Source organism: Arvicola amphibius, chromosome 15 (assembly GCF_903992535.2).
Source record: "Arvicola amphibius chromosome 15, mArvAmp1.2, whole genome shotgun sequence".
Taxonomy (NCBI): Eukaryota; Metazoa; Chordata; class Mammalia; order Rodentia; family Cricetidae; genus Arvicola; species Arvicola amphibius.
The window spans coordinates 22,308,591-22,323,901 of record NC_052061.1 but is presented as its reverse complement, the minus strand read 5'-3'; the positions used below and the strand labels follow the sequence as shown (position 1 = coordinate 22,323,901).

General features: G+C 45.8%; 1 protein-coding gene across 3 annotated transcripts in view; it reads right to left on the bottom strand.

Annotated features, from left to right (window-relative positions):
- Arhgap10 (Rho GTPase activating protein 10) overlaps nucleotides 1-15,311 on the bottom strand; it is a 254,919-nt gene that overhangs the window by 141,004 nt on the left and 98,604 nt on the right. For all 3 annotated transcript variants that reach the window (XM_042054222.1, XM_038312528.1, XM_038312529.1), the window contains exons 5-7: nucleotides 4,719-4,820; nucleotides 2,035-2,145; nucleotides 178-282 (exon numbers count right to left, since the gene is read on the bottom strand). In XM_042054222.1, coding sequence (XP_041910156.1) covers nucleotides 178-282; nucleotides 2,035-2,145; nucleotides 4,719-4,820 — 318 coding nt within the window. The remainder of the gene's footprint in view (nucleotides 1-177; nucleotides 283-2,034; nucleotides 2,146-4,718; nucleotides 4,821-15,311) is intronic.

Sequence of the window (15,311 nt, the reverse complement as noted above, 5' to 3'; positions counted from 1 at the left end):
GGAGAATTTTCTTTAGCCTCCATTAGCTAAAGAGAAGATTGTTATACCACGATCTGACCACTGGGTGGCAACAAATCCCTACTTTCTCAGTACCAGCCTGGTCCTAAAGCTTGGCAGAGAGCAGACAGAGGCTCAACCCGAAAGTCTTTTAAATGCCAAAGGCTTTTGTTTCCTTACATTCTGAATGTTGATCTGTAGTTCCATTTTGTAGTGATTGAAGTCTTTGGAAAGTTCATGACCCTGATGATAGAAAGTGAACATTCCCTGAAAAAAGGACAGCATCTAAGACAAAAGAGAAAGGAACATTAGTGCACACCAAAATATAAAAAAATAGAGAAAATAAGAAGCATATGTAACTCCCAACCATCTCCCTGTCGGTCCTTTCACTGGTATAAAAACTTCAATAATTACAAGTGTGTACTACCTACCTATCCATGGTTCTGTCCTTAAGATGCAGAACGTTGGTGCTCACAAACACTAGCATCGGTAAACAATCTTTATGCAATGCTCTTCAAAAACAACCAACTCTAAGTCATCCACTTGTCCCTCCTCAGTCAAGAGAGCCCTGATGGTCACTGATAACTGAAACCTAGCACTGTAGCAAAGCCAGCACACAGGCAGGTCGAATCAGTTCAAGCATGAACGTCTCCCAGCTTCCAGGTACTGTCGCAGGGGTGTTCAGGGAGTGCTCCCAACCTAACCCTTCTCAGAAGGCAGCAGGATTTTAAAATCCTGGACTTACTTTTTTCAGAGTGCTGAAAGATATACGCACTAAGAAGGAGCTGATGCAAACGGCCAGTCTGCAACGACACCCACCAGTCACTGTTGGGTGACACTGGAAAAATCACTGAGTTCTCCCTTCCGTGTCTGCCTGCTACCCTGGGGTGGCATGAGCATCTGCCTGCGCCACTATGTGGATGGAGCGAGGGGGAACAGGGCAGCACTTAGAACAATGGAGTCAACCAACAGTGATGTGCACCATGGCCATTTCAACATGACAGGAACACTTCAAGGTTTAATTTCCTCTGACTGGTTCAGGTTGATTCTATCATTCCACTGCCTATTTTTAAAAGTATTTTTGATTATTCCTTTGTTTCTCACCATGAACATAATAGACCCACTATATAGTATTTGAAGTATAGTTCAATAAAGTAAGGAAGAATGCAGTCTATATTAAAATTATCAGACAATCTTTTGCTAAAACCTATTGTATGGAATGCCATCTATACTTGATCAAGAGGTTTCCAGCCACACCCTCTATACGCATATTAATATGCAAGTAACTGAACTTATTAGAAGACACCTATATAATAACAAAACCGGTGTTTCTAGGGGCTGGAGACATGGCTCTGTGAATACATTCTGCTCTTCTAGAGGAATCAAGCTAAATTCCCAGTGCCCATGTTGAATGGCAGCCACCTACTAGCCCAGCTCCAAGGAGACCAACACCTCCGTCCTCCACTCTCACCTGTCCTCACAGGCACAAACCCACACAAGTACACATACGGAAAACAAAGCTAAAATAAATAAATAAATAAATGGATAGTGTTAGCCATTCACAAAACTGCTTCAAAAGCTACAGAAAGACTTAGAAATCGTAATATATATTTGAAACAAAAGCACGTTTGAACAAGCGAGCTCACTTTAAAGACACTGAAAACTGGTATCGCATGAGCATTAGCTCTGTCGGTCACATTCCCTGCAGCGGCGGAGGACGACAGAACCTGTGCTGGCTGCAGTGCGGGAGACCACGCATAGCAAGTGCCCCTCACAGGGGCTGTGCGCACCAGGCCTCCCCCTCCTCTAGATGCTTGCCTAGACTGTGACTAGCTCTGTGCACCCGCTCTAAACCTCGCTGTCTTCACCGTGCACACGGACACACTGTGACTAGCTGTGTGCACACGTCCTAAGCCTCGCTCTGTCTCACACTGTTCACAGGGACCCACTGTGACTAGCTCTGTGCACCCGCTCCATGCCTTGCTCTGTCTCTCACTGTTCACAGGGACCCACAGCAAAGCTTGCTCAGCTACTCACAGGCTCCACAAACTCAAACTTCTTTCTTTCTTGGATCTCCTGGAGCTTGCACACATATTCCAGAGAGAGTTCGTAGAAGTGCTGCCGCGTCTGCTCCACTTGGAGATCTGCCTGTATTAAAACAGCCGTCGTTAGCTGAGCCAAGACAGGGAACCATCAAACCCAACAGCACAGGCCAATGAACTCCAACCACCGGGCACTGCGTTCATAAACTTGTATTAGAACATGTGACTGGTCGCTCATGACTCACTCACGGATACTCTCCTGCTACAGGAGCATACACGGAAGTAAAAAATGATCCTCCCCAGACTATAAAGTGTCATGGCCCCTAAAGACTGAAGATTACGGATTCCACTTCCTCATGGAACTGGGTCAAAGCTCCCACCAACACTCACATGAGCAAGCCCTCTAAGGATGAGGTTGGCCTGCCACCGAAGACTGCAAAACTCCACTTAACTCCATGCTGGGAGGAAGGAATGGAGGGAGGGAGAGGGGCAAATCATGGCAATATTGCCAGCACGGGTGAACTGTTAGGCTCTCGTAATGCAATTCATCGGACACAAAAACAAACTCCAAACACATGAAATCCCTAAACTAGACAGGCAGAGTGACAGAGAGAACAGTGGTGCTGCTGGAAGCCTTGGGAGACCTACAGCTTAACAGGTAACGGGTTTCTTTACGCTCCGGAGATGAGTGGGGAATGGCTGCACGGCCAAGTAAAGTGTGTATTAGACCTGACCTAACTCCAATTACCAATGTACCAAATTAATAAAATAAAAACACCATTCTAAGCAGCAGGAAGAAGAAATGCAAAGAGCCCCAGCAAGAAACTGCTTGTCCTGAGTGGGCAGTGCAGAGCACATGGGGCCTGGGTCCCAGGCAGGGCTTTCAAAAGAAAGGGGGCATGAGAAGGGGTGGCATGCTGACGGACGAGGGTGGGATGTGGGAGCCGAGGAAGCCTCCTACACTGTACACAAGGACATTAGGAACAGGTGGCTAATCAGAGTGACGTGGAGGTGGAAACTGACTGGAGGCATATAAATTGTCTCTAAAATGATTGAAAGTGGAGATAATGAAGAAGAGGGGTGAAAAAGAGCAGCTGCTGTCCTTGCCAAACAGACTCAGGGGATGGGGGTGGGGGAGCCGCTGCAGGGCTTCTATGTAGACTGTAACAAGGAGAGAGCAGAGCCCTGTGCCTCAAGCATTGTAGTGAGGATTAAGTAACATAAAAGCTATTTTCTCTTTACAAAGTATCAAATGTCATCCAAATGTCAAAGGTATAAGAAACACAAAAGAAAATGTCACTTGTAGAGTCAAACCAACAATGCACGCAGGCACACAGTCTCTAAGTAAAGCACACAAGCTGGGTTTTACACGGTTATCATTTATATGATATGTCAGCAGGTACATACACAGTAGAATATGATGCCCAGGTTCGTGTGAGCTCAAAACCAAACAAATGGAGGGAAGGCAGTTTGATGCTTCTGTTGGTAAGTCACAGTCCTCAACTGCATATCACATCATTGCTAATAAAATCCATGATCTGGGGCTGGAGAGACACTGGGTGTTCACAGGAAGGTACAGAGGTCCTCGGTAGCGGGGTGAAGATAGAGTGTAGATGATTGTGTGTGTGTGTGTGTGTGTGTGTGTGTGTGTGTGTGGTGTGGTGTCTATGTGGTGTCGGGGTGTATGGTGAGGTGGGGGGGTCTGTGTGTGTGGGTGCACACGTGTTCTCCAGGATAAAGAACGATTTTTTTCGGAAAAGGAAGTGCATACTGTTTCTGAGTAAGTTCAGTTCCCAGCACTTCCTTGAGGCAGCTCACAACCAGCTGTCACTCCAGCTCAGAGGACCTGTGTTCTCTCTGCCTCTGTGGACACCTGCACGCATGTGACATATCACCCCCCACATACATAAAATACTATACATGTATTATTTTAAAAAATTAAAAGAAATCTTGTAAAAGTCTATATTCCATATTGTAAATAACTGAAGTTTCTAGTCAAGCCTATGGAGAGGGAGGAAAAAAATTCGAGAAATTTAGAAAGAAATGGGTAAAATGAGAGGTAAGATACAAATTCCTTTCTGCTTACATACTGCTTTCAAAACAACCTGTCTAATAACACAAGTAGAACAGATCCACTCAGCCAACAAGAACCTCCCAAGCTCTCAGTGTCCGCTTAGATTAAAGCTGCTATCTCATACAGAAAGCTGTGTATGAGCTCATTTAATTCAGCTCATCAAGGAGACTGAAACCCAAGAACAGGGCTATCCCTGCAAAGAAGTATGTGGGGGGCTTGTTTGCGGGGCTCATTTGTTTTCTTAGTTTTTAGAAACAGGGTTTCTCTGTGTAGCCCTGGCTGTCCTGGAACTCACTCTGTAGACAAGGCTGGCTTCAAACTCACAGAGATCCACCTGCCTCTCCTTCCTGGCTGCTGGGATGAAAGGCGTGCACCACAATGCCTGGCTGTATAAATTCTTTATCATCCTGACTAGCGTTGCTCCTGCGAAAAACTCAGAGTCTAAAATTTACTACTATGAACCGATACTTAACCAATACTACCAGGTATATTCACTGTTGCCTCATTCCACAGAACTCTATTCTTAATCCACTGCAGTATGTGTACTCCCCGTGTCTGGCAATCTCAGTGCACTGCGCATATTAAGAGAAATGTGAAAGGAATACCTCTTGTAAATGTGAGTCTTTCTTCCTGGCAGATAGAGTCAAGTGCTTATCAATTAGACTGTAATTCTTTTCCGTCTCTTTGTCAAACTTCTTCTTCTCTTCCTACAAATAAAAACCAGGCAATGGTGATTATACAGACCACATAAATCACATGCACAGTTAAATCTGCTGGAGGCTAAAAATATGAAAAATGGCTAAAAGTAAAGCAAGGAGATGCGAAGACACCGGGAGGCAAGGCCTCCTGTCCCAAGCCCCTGCTGTCGATCAGAGTCGGCACTGGGACCACAAAGAGACCTCTCACGATTTCTTCGCAACCCGTCACAACTTTCAGCTCTGCACACCCACCAGAGTCAAATCATGTCATCTCCCTCTTCTCTCACAAATAAGGAAAACACGCAAGAGGCGAAGCTTCAAGAACAAGCTTTCTTAGGACTTTGCTCAGAGATGAAACTCAGGTTAGACGGAGTAAGTTTTCCCTACACATTTTTACTTGTGATAATCTAGAACATCTTGGGGAAGAAAGTCACCAACAGTCCAGTTGGAATATAATGATGCTTGACTTTCCCAAGCCTCTTAGCAAAGCATCAGTGGTCAACAAACCCCAACACAATACTGTCTTACTCAGAGCAATCTGCTTGGCTGCATGCACTTCTCGCAGACTGCCTAGAGTTAGAATTTGTTTTGCTTTTGCTATGCAGGCATTAGGAAAAAGAGCAACCCAATTTCTGTGTGTGAAGATGGCAGAGCAGCCCCTGCTCAGCTCAATTCACTTCTACCAAACACTTTAAGTCTATTTTAAATGCCTTTGTGATGGTAAAAGTCTGTCTGTCCATCCACATTAGAGTCCCTCAACTACCACCACACCCCCGGCACATCTCCGCCCTTATTTTCTACTTTTTTCTAAATCAAAGATAGTAAACTACCCGAGACTTTTCTCAGGGAGGGAGGGAGGGAGGGAGGGAGGGAGGGAGGGAGGGAGGGAAGGAGAATGTGTTTTCTGCATCCTGTCACGCATGTGCCCACTGCACGGGACTACAAGTCGAGTTCTGGAAGCCTAGGACAGCACAGCCTCTGTGTCATCACTGAAGATCACAGATTCATCCCCACACTGATGAAGAAGAGATTCGGGAATTGGTGTTTCTTCCCAATTCTAATCATCAACATGAAAAGCCTTAAAACAAAAATTTCAGGGCTAGGAAAGGACCCAGGTTCCTTTCCTAGAATCCAAGCAGAGGCTCACAGTGGGCTGCAACTCCAGTCCCAGGGGATCTGGTGATCTTTTGTTGTCTGTGAGCACTGCAGACACATGGAGCACAGACATACATGTACATCGAACACCTATGCGTATAAAGTAAAATAATAACCTCCCCAAATGTGTGACAAGGAGAACCTAACTATTCTTCAGAATAATCTGCGAATATTTTGCTGACTCATCTGTAGAGAACCCATGGTTCATGGGTTGTAAGGGACAAAGCAAGACACAAGTGGCTTTCCTTTAGCATCTTGAACTTGTCACTCCTCTGATGAAGCAGGAACAGTCTTTATGCCCTAAGTCGTTTTTCTCAGTGTACAGCATTTCTGTAAGTGTAAGGTGCTGAGTCCAGTTACAGCTGGTTAGCACCTTTTCTGTTTCTCCTATGCTTCTCAACTATTTTAACAGCAAGAAATAAAGCACAAGCCACATCACTCCCTTCTCGCCACCCCCATTGAGAAAGCTGACAGCATGGAGAGTATATCAGGGCGTGGACGGGTCCTGTCTACAGTGTGTTGTGGACCTGCAGGACGTTCATACCACTCTCTCAGGACCCGTCTCTCCACTTAGACAGCAAGGGCAAGCCTGTCTCTGCATTTACCACAGCACGTCCACCATGCACAACTCCAGCGTAAGGAGGAACCTTCTTTGTATATTGATACAAAGTTGAGACTATTTTTGTTAGAACATACTGTATTTTGTTCAAGGTATGGTACCTGTACAAATCATTTAGCTAGAAATTTCTGGCCCCTGAAAGTTATTATTACCAACTAATTAAGATAATAAGAAAATGCAGGTTAGCAATTAATCACCTATTACAACTGAACTTGAAGTTGTATTAGGTATGTTTTCAAGGTCAAACAGATATATTAGACAGGTCATCTCTAAAACACTTCAGAGATCTACAGAATATGATATTTAGGATGTTTTAATAATATGGGGTCTTTTCTTTTTTTTTTTTTTTTTTTTTTTTTTTTTGGTTTTTCGAGACAGGGTTTCTCTGTGGCTTTGGAGCCTGTCCTGGAACTAGCTCTTGTAGACCAGGCTGGTCTTGAACTCACAGAGATCCGCCTGCCTCTGCCTCCCGAGTGCTGGGATTAAAGGCGTGCGCCACCACCGCCCGGCTGGGTCTTTTCTTTTTAATGACAGTGAGGCAGGTTTGCTACTGGCAGCACCAATCTACTACAGAGAAGATGATGGGCATCGAAGAAACTCCACATAAGATTTATTTACTTTCTTTGTGGCAAAGGTTAACCCCTGGTAAGAAAGTGCTCTTGCCTCAACTGCTGACAGTGTGCTGTACAAATTAAACAAGCAGGACACAAAAGAAAGGACTGCCGAACTTTGCCAAGACAAGATAGGACAGCCCTTCGGAATATCCTGTTTCACATAAAAGTCTGTCAGCTATGCTAGGCCTATAGGCCAAAAATGAGTGTCCCAGAGGAACCCTGGGTGACTGTCCAGGCAACCAGCTGTTTGTCAGTTCACATTTTTTTTTTTTGGAAGTCGCTTGCTTGAACTTCCTGCTTAGTTGGGTAATATTATTTCCATCTTGGGTCTCCAAGGGACTTGAGAACTCCACAGTTATAGTTTTCCTTGTTACCAGACTCAGAAAAAAAAACTCACTTAAGAGGTGTAAAGTGTATAAGGTTGAGAGACATAAAAGATATGCAAGTTAGAATAGAAAGTGAATTAGGTACAACTTTTGGACTCACCAAAATAGGATAGATATGGAGTATTTTCTCTAAGACACTGTTGATATATTCATTGCCTGTATATATGGTATATAGCTATTATACTTGCTGTATATAGTTTTTATGTTAGTTATAGCCTTCCTTTTTAATTTTTAGACAAAAAAGGGGGAAGGTGGTAATATCTTGTTTGAACAAATGAAGCTGTGTGAAGACAAAGACTCAGAAAAGTTTTACTTGCTTATATGATTCCATCCAAATCACAGAACTGGATTCAGCGGTCAAAACCCCCAGCATGCACACTTGGCAACAGTGGGTATGTGAACTAACATGGCGGTAAAGCTGAGATGAAAGAATATGACAGAACAAAGCTTTCTTAACTGTCTTATCTGGGAACCAGAGCCACAAGCACCTCTGAACCACTCGGGCTGGTAGCGTGCCCTGTCCTGCCCTGCCCAGGTGCTGCTGCTGCTCAGGACTCTCAATGAGAGAACCAGTGACTTCTCCCTGCGTTCATTCTGCATGTGGCTGTAGCACACTTGTTCCTTTGTGCTCACTTCACTTCTTGAGCTAAAATTATCTGAGCCTTAAGGACTGCAGCCAGGAACTGCAGATAGGACACAATACACTACAACAGGCAGCATGGTCCTGCAGTTCAAATTAACTGTGAGAAGCAGCTGCTTCTTAGGAAGCAGACCTTCTGAACTCAGGAGAGTCTGGGTCAGTTGGTATACGGTGAGGTGTGACTGGCTGGGCTTTAGCAGGCCAGACAGTCCTCAAGGCTGGGCACTGGCCGGCCAGACCGCCCTCCATGGGACGATCACAACAGACCTGAGCTTGTCTCCGTGTGAGACACAAGCCAGCCACATATGTCATCTCTTCTGTCATCAAACAGCTGAAAAAAGAAAATCTCAGCATGTTTTTATAAAACTCACTAAGCCAAGTAAACAGTTTACAGATTAAATATGGCTCACAGGATAATCTGTCATAAAATTGAACATGTAAAAATGTAAAGATAGGACTTAGAATAGTAGTGGGGGATAAAGTAAGAAAATTATATTTCTACAATATAAATGTAGAAATAGAAGAGGAAATTCATGAACCTAAGACACACAACTCAAATTAGCAGAACTCTTAAATGTCATTTAAAAGTACATTATAGCCAGGCAGTGGTGGTGTATACCTTATTCCCAGCCCTCAGGAGGCAGAGGCAGGTGGATCTCTGTGAGTTCGAGGCCAGCCTGGTCTACAGAATGAGTTGCAAGACAGGCGGGGCTACACAGAGAAATTCTGTCTCAGAAAAAATAAAGTAAAATATGTACAAAGGTGCCCTGCAGGAAGCATACCATTGTAAAATGTACTGTTTTAGTGGGATTGGTGCAACTGTTTAACTGGGAAACAGAAACAGAACCCCACCCATGTCAAAATTGATTCCAGATGCGCTGAAAGAGTCATGAGTTACAAATGAAGCTATAATAAGGAGACTGCCATCAGATCTCAAATTAAAACAAAGATCATCTAAGCAAAACAAGTAGCAGAAGCCCAAAGAGATCCTCTAGATTTCAAAACACTATACAATGCTCCATCTGAAGGGGTACACACTGTACAATACTCCATCTGAAGGAGCGCACACTGTTCAGTGCTCCAGCTGATGGGGCGCACACTGTACAATGCTCCAGCTGAAGGGGCGCACACTATACAATGCTCCAGCTGAAGGGGTACACACTTTACAATGCTCCATCTGAAAAGGGGTACACACTGTACAATGCTCCAGATGAAGGGGCACACACTGTACAATGCTCCAGCTGAAGGGGTACACACTGTACAATGCTCCATCTGAAGGGGTGCACATTGTACAATGCTCCAGCTGAAGGGGTACACATTATACAATGCTCCAGCTGAAGGGGCGCACACTGTACAATGCTCCATCTGAAGGGGTGCACAATGTACAATGCTCCAGCTGAAGGGGTACACACTGTACAATGCTCCAGCTGAAGGGGTACACACTGTACAATGCTCCAGCTGAAGGGGTACACACTGTACAATGCTCCAGCTGAAGGGGTACACACTGTACAATGCTCCAGCTGAAGGGGCAAACACTGTACAATGCTCCATCTGAAGGGGTGCACACTGTACAATGCTCCATTTGACGGGGTACACACTGTACAATGCTCCATCTGACGGGGTACACACTGTACAATGCTCCAGCTGACGGGGTACACACTGTACAATGCTCCAGCTGAAGGGGTACAAACTGTACAATGCTCCATCTGAAGGGGCGCACACTCTACAATGCTCCAGCTGAAGGGGTACGCAACACAACAAGTAAGGGAAACTGCAGCCAGTGTTGAAAAGAAATCAAAATTCTCAGTTCATTTTATGACTGTACATTTCCATGAAAAAGGAAAAAAAATCACAAAAATATGAATGTATTTGTGAACTGTAGCACAGTTTTGATCTGGAAAAAGGAAGATTTTTCTATCATTACACTTACTTTACCATGACTATCTTTGTGTGGTTATCTGCATTTTATAACTTTTCTTGGAAAACAAAAAGGTTTTCCTTTGCAGCCATAAGCATGAAATAATGTTCAACATCTGAGTAGTCTGGAGAATTTAAACACCTCCTTGGGGATCCCACCTCTTCTCTCGCTATCTGAATGAGGAAGTGAACTAACACTCTGCACAGGAACCAAGGCCCCAGAGCCAGGCAGCAGTCACCAAGGCACTCAACATCCTTGGTCACATGTCCCGACCCTCACTAGGAAGTCCTGCTGGCTCTGTCCCCATGCTCTGTGCTCCACCAGGATGCTACTGCCCGGCCACACCCATTTCCAGGAAGCACTCCCCTCCCCCACTCTGAGGTGTGTGTGTGTGTGTGTGTGTGTGTGTGTGTGTGTGTGTGTGTGTGTGTGTGTGTGTGAACCTACTTCCCGGTCACACCGATTTCCAGAAAGCACTCCCCTCCCTACTCTGAGGTGTGTGTGTGTGTGTGTGTGTGTGTGTGTGTGTGTGTGTGTGTGTGTACCTACTTCCTGGTCACACCCATTTCCAGGAAGCACTCCCTTCCCCACTCTGAGGGGTGTGCGTGCATGTGTGTGTGTGTGTGTGTGTGTGTGTGTGTGTGTGTGTGTGTGTGTGTATGTGTGTGTCTGTGAACCTACTTCCTGGTCACACCCATTTCCAGGAAGTACTCCCTTGCCCACTCTGAGGGGTGTGCTTGTGTGAACCTACTTTCTGGTCCCACCCATTTCCAGGAAGTACTCCCTTCCCAACTCTGAGGGGTGTGTGTGTGTGTACCTACTTCCTGGTCACACCCATTTCCAGGAAGCACTCCCTCCCCACTGAGGGGGGCACCGTCCCTAACTCATGTCCTGTGTTCAACATGGCATCCCAATGAGCTATCCAGCCCAATTACAATCCTCCTTCAACTGCCTCTGCCTTTAGCCTTTCTAAAGAGAAGAGAATTCAGCTTTTCCTCCCAAACAATCCAATGCATGGTTCCTCATCCAGCATGAACAAGGCAGCATCAGAGGACAAGTGAATAAGTCAGATGGTATCACAGGGCACCAACACCAACGCTGGCCAGAGTCACACACAACACGAAAACACTTGCTGTATATCACCTAACTCATGCCATAGCTGGGCAGACAAATCACAGTCAATCCAGAATGCAGAGGATAAAAACCTGAGCGATTCTTTTTTGGCAAGCTGAGGGGGAGCAAGCCACAAGCAGGGTGACAACATGACCGCAAACATACATCAGGCCCCAAACTGACATGTGGTGGGTACTTCAGGATCCTCTAATTCTCGAAACCACCTTCTGAGACAGACGGGGAAACTGAGGGACAGCACACAGTTCACTCCGGCACTGAAAGACTTCTGATGGCACAAAGCAGTCTCCTGACGGGGCTGAGCGTGTTCAAACCGGGGGGGGGGGGGGGGGGGGGGGGCGGTGGTTAGGTCCCAGACCTCGGCCCAGCATAGCCCACTTTCCACAACTCACTCTCACCAACTCCCCACTTCTTACTCTGCCACAGACTGGCATGTGACATGTCCCACATGTGACAGGCACAGGTATGTGCTTTATAACTAAAGGAAAAGTACCAGGATTAAATCAAAGCAACACTTTGCGTTACCAAATTTCTTGACGTAAGCTGCTTGGGAAGACTCGGTTCTGCTCATGTCCTGCCATTATTTACAAAGTCCGGGCCAGTCGGCTGTTATTAAGTCTGCTCATAAGACATATTCTTGGGAAGAAATGTTTTTAAAATGTGACTGCAAGCTTGGTCCTGGGCTGAAGTAAGAAGTCATAATTTATTTTAAGAAGACATTTGTTTCAAGTCCTGTGTTCAAATGTTTGGGTCTACTGGGTAAAATCAAACTCTGTTCTCTCTGAGGCCATCTGAAAAGCTATCACAACAGTTTAGTGGCATCTGTGTGACACTTACACGTGGCTGCTATGTTCTAGACCCAGGCTCACACTATCACCTGGCTGGTAAGGTGCCTGAGAAAGTGATTCAGATTCTCCCGCTGGGACGTGCACATTTTACTCAATGTGCTTTTGCCCCAAATGGGCAAGGCTTTAACGGGGCTGGGGGACACTGCACAATAAGTGCCAACATTGTACAGAAAAAACGAGAGGGTGAGAACGAGCTAAGAAATGAAGCAAGCCTTGACGTAAACTCCCAACAGTACTGCGGCACAGCCCAAAGCACCAGCCCACAAGGTCCTGATTCCAGCAGGCAACACAAGGAAACACAGAAGAATCTTCAAAACAGAAACAAGCCCGAACCCAGCAGACATGACTCAAGGCAGGCACATCAAAACAGCACAAGATCATCAGGAGTACCTCGGAGGGTTTTAAAAGCCCAATTTACAAAAACCACCTAGCAACTTAGATTACACTTCCACCAGAGTTAGACATATAATTAGGCTTCTAGAAACTAGAGAATGCAGGCACAGAGGGAATCAAGAGCGCCACAGAAAAGCAAACAGGGTGAAATCAACACATGGGGAAAAGAGCCAGGAGAGAAAGTCCAAAGCTGATGCTGGCATCTGAAAACTCTGAAGTGGTCAGCTTGTAAATGTGCTGATTTTATCTCCACGAGAAAACTGTTTGGTGGTGATTGTCAAAAAGGCTTCCAACTAAGAGACGAAAGTCTTTTTAAAATCCCATGTGAACACACTAATCAAAGGAACACAAGTTTGTGCTTTGTCAAAACAGGGCTGGGTGTCCAATAGCAGACACACAGACACAGGGACACATAGGCACACACTCGGGGACACACACGCACACACATGTGCAAGTATCTAAACTCCAAGTTTTTCTTTGGTAATTACAGAATTATTATTAACCAGATAAGCTCTTTTCTAGACACCCTCTACAGTAAGGCAAGGTGGAGGACTCTAGAGGCTAGAGAAGGTCAGCAGTCTTTGAAAGACATAACAAGGTAATGCAAGAGGAGCCCTCTCTCTATTACTACAGTAGAGAGGCAGCAGCTTCCACTTACTATGTTAAAAGGGGGGAAGTTCTCCCAGGGTCCCACCTGGTTTCTCCAGGGACATCAACAGACAAGACAGCAACTCCACATACTGTACACCAAGAATGTAGCTAAATCCTCCAAAGCCCGCTGCCAGAAACATGGGGAAACTGCAGAGACGCGGGTCTTCTGGACAGCATTTGGTCACTTAAGAGCCTGAGTCACACACTACATATTACTGCAGTAATCTCCCCTTTAAGGGGCCATTTATTTTGCAAATTACTTTTCTGAACAAACAACATCGAACATGAAGGAAACCTGGTACCAGGAAGGGTAATGAGAGAAGATTCTGCTAATGGTCAACAGAAGAAAGATATTCAAAACCTAGAGAACTAAGTGGTCAATGAAAACATAAAGCAATTTATTAGCTAATCACTCACACCCTAAGGCAATAAAATTCTTCCCTTCCCCCCCCACCCCCGCCCACCTTCTGGCTGAAGCATGAAACGAATGCTGTCTCACATAGTGCCTGCCAATGAAACAGAAACATGTTCAAGCTTCCCAAGAAAAGACACTTCGGAGAAAAACCAAAGGACACCAGTCCTTGGCATCACGGATAAGGCAAGGATGTGTCCTTGAGCAGAAAGGGGCATCCGATCACCTGCTGCGGCAGCTCACCAGTCAGGAGAAGGGACGGGGCACCCTTACAGACACCACTACCCTCAACTTACAGTGTCTCTGTCAAGTATCGAGGGACGGGAATAGCAACTAATCCAACAAACTGCTTCAAAGGAGGAATACTGGATGGAGCAGGGCGGGTCCAGCTGTGCAGTTACAGCTACTGGGCACAAAATTCATTTGTACCAAAGAATTCTGCCTTTTTTTCTATGAAAAGTGACAAACACGAAAGTTCCCTTCCGGGTTGGAGGGATGATTCAGCCATTAGAGGTTAGGCTCACATCCAGAGAGAGAGAGAGAGAGAGAGAGAGAGAGAGAGAGAGAGAGAGAGAGAGAGAGAGAGAGAGAGAGAGAGAGAGAGAGAGAGAGAGAGAGAGAGAGAGAGAGAGAGAGAGAGAGAGTTCTCTTCCCTACTTAAAATGTATGACTCTCTTCTCTTTGATCTAGAACAAGAATGGTCAACAACACACAAATGGTACTTCTCTTCCCTCACGTTAAAAAAGAAAAAGAAAGAGAGTGGTGGAAATTATTTCTCTGGGTTAACTTCAAGGCTGAGATCACAAACTTTAGAAGTTGCTAAACATATTCAGGTCCCACTGTGGTAAAGCAGCTTGCTGTATGATTCCAGAAAGTCCTGGCCACATCCCAAACCCTTGAATGTGAGGCTGTAGATCACTGTTACAATAAATACTTGCGCATAATAGAAGCTCAATCGATTTCTGCTAGTGTCAAGGAAATCACATCCCAACAACAGTGACTTTCCCTGGTTTCCAAGGCATCATGTGGGAACAGAGCCCCTAGTCAGAGTCCTCACACAACACAGATGCGTGCACACACCCATGCGACTGTCGCGGGCACACACACCTTCAAGTGCCACGGACACACACACACACCTGCAACTGCCACGGACACACACACACACACCTGCAACTGCCACGGACACACACACACCTGCAACTGCCACGGACGGACACACACACACACACACCTGCAACTGCCATGGACACACACACACACCTGCAACTGCCACGGACTCACACACACACACCTGCAACTGTCACGGGCACATACACACACACCTGCAACTGTTGCGTGCACACACACACACACCTGCAACTGTCACGGGCACATACACACCTGCAACTGCCACGGACACACACACACACACCTGCAACTGTCACAGACACACACACATACATCTGCAACTGTCGCGGGCACACACACACACACACCTGCAACTGTCACAGACACACACACATACATCTGCAACTGTCGCGGGCACACACACACACACACCTGCAACTGTCGCGGGCACACACACACACACCTGCAACTGCCACAGACACACACACACACACACACACACACACCTGCAACTGCCATGGACACACACCTGCAACTGCCACAGAAACACACACACACCTGAGACTGTCACGGGCACACACACACACACACTTGAAACTGCCATGGACACACACACACACCTGCGA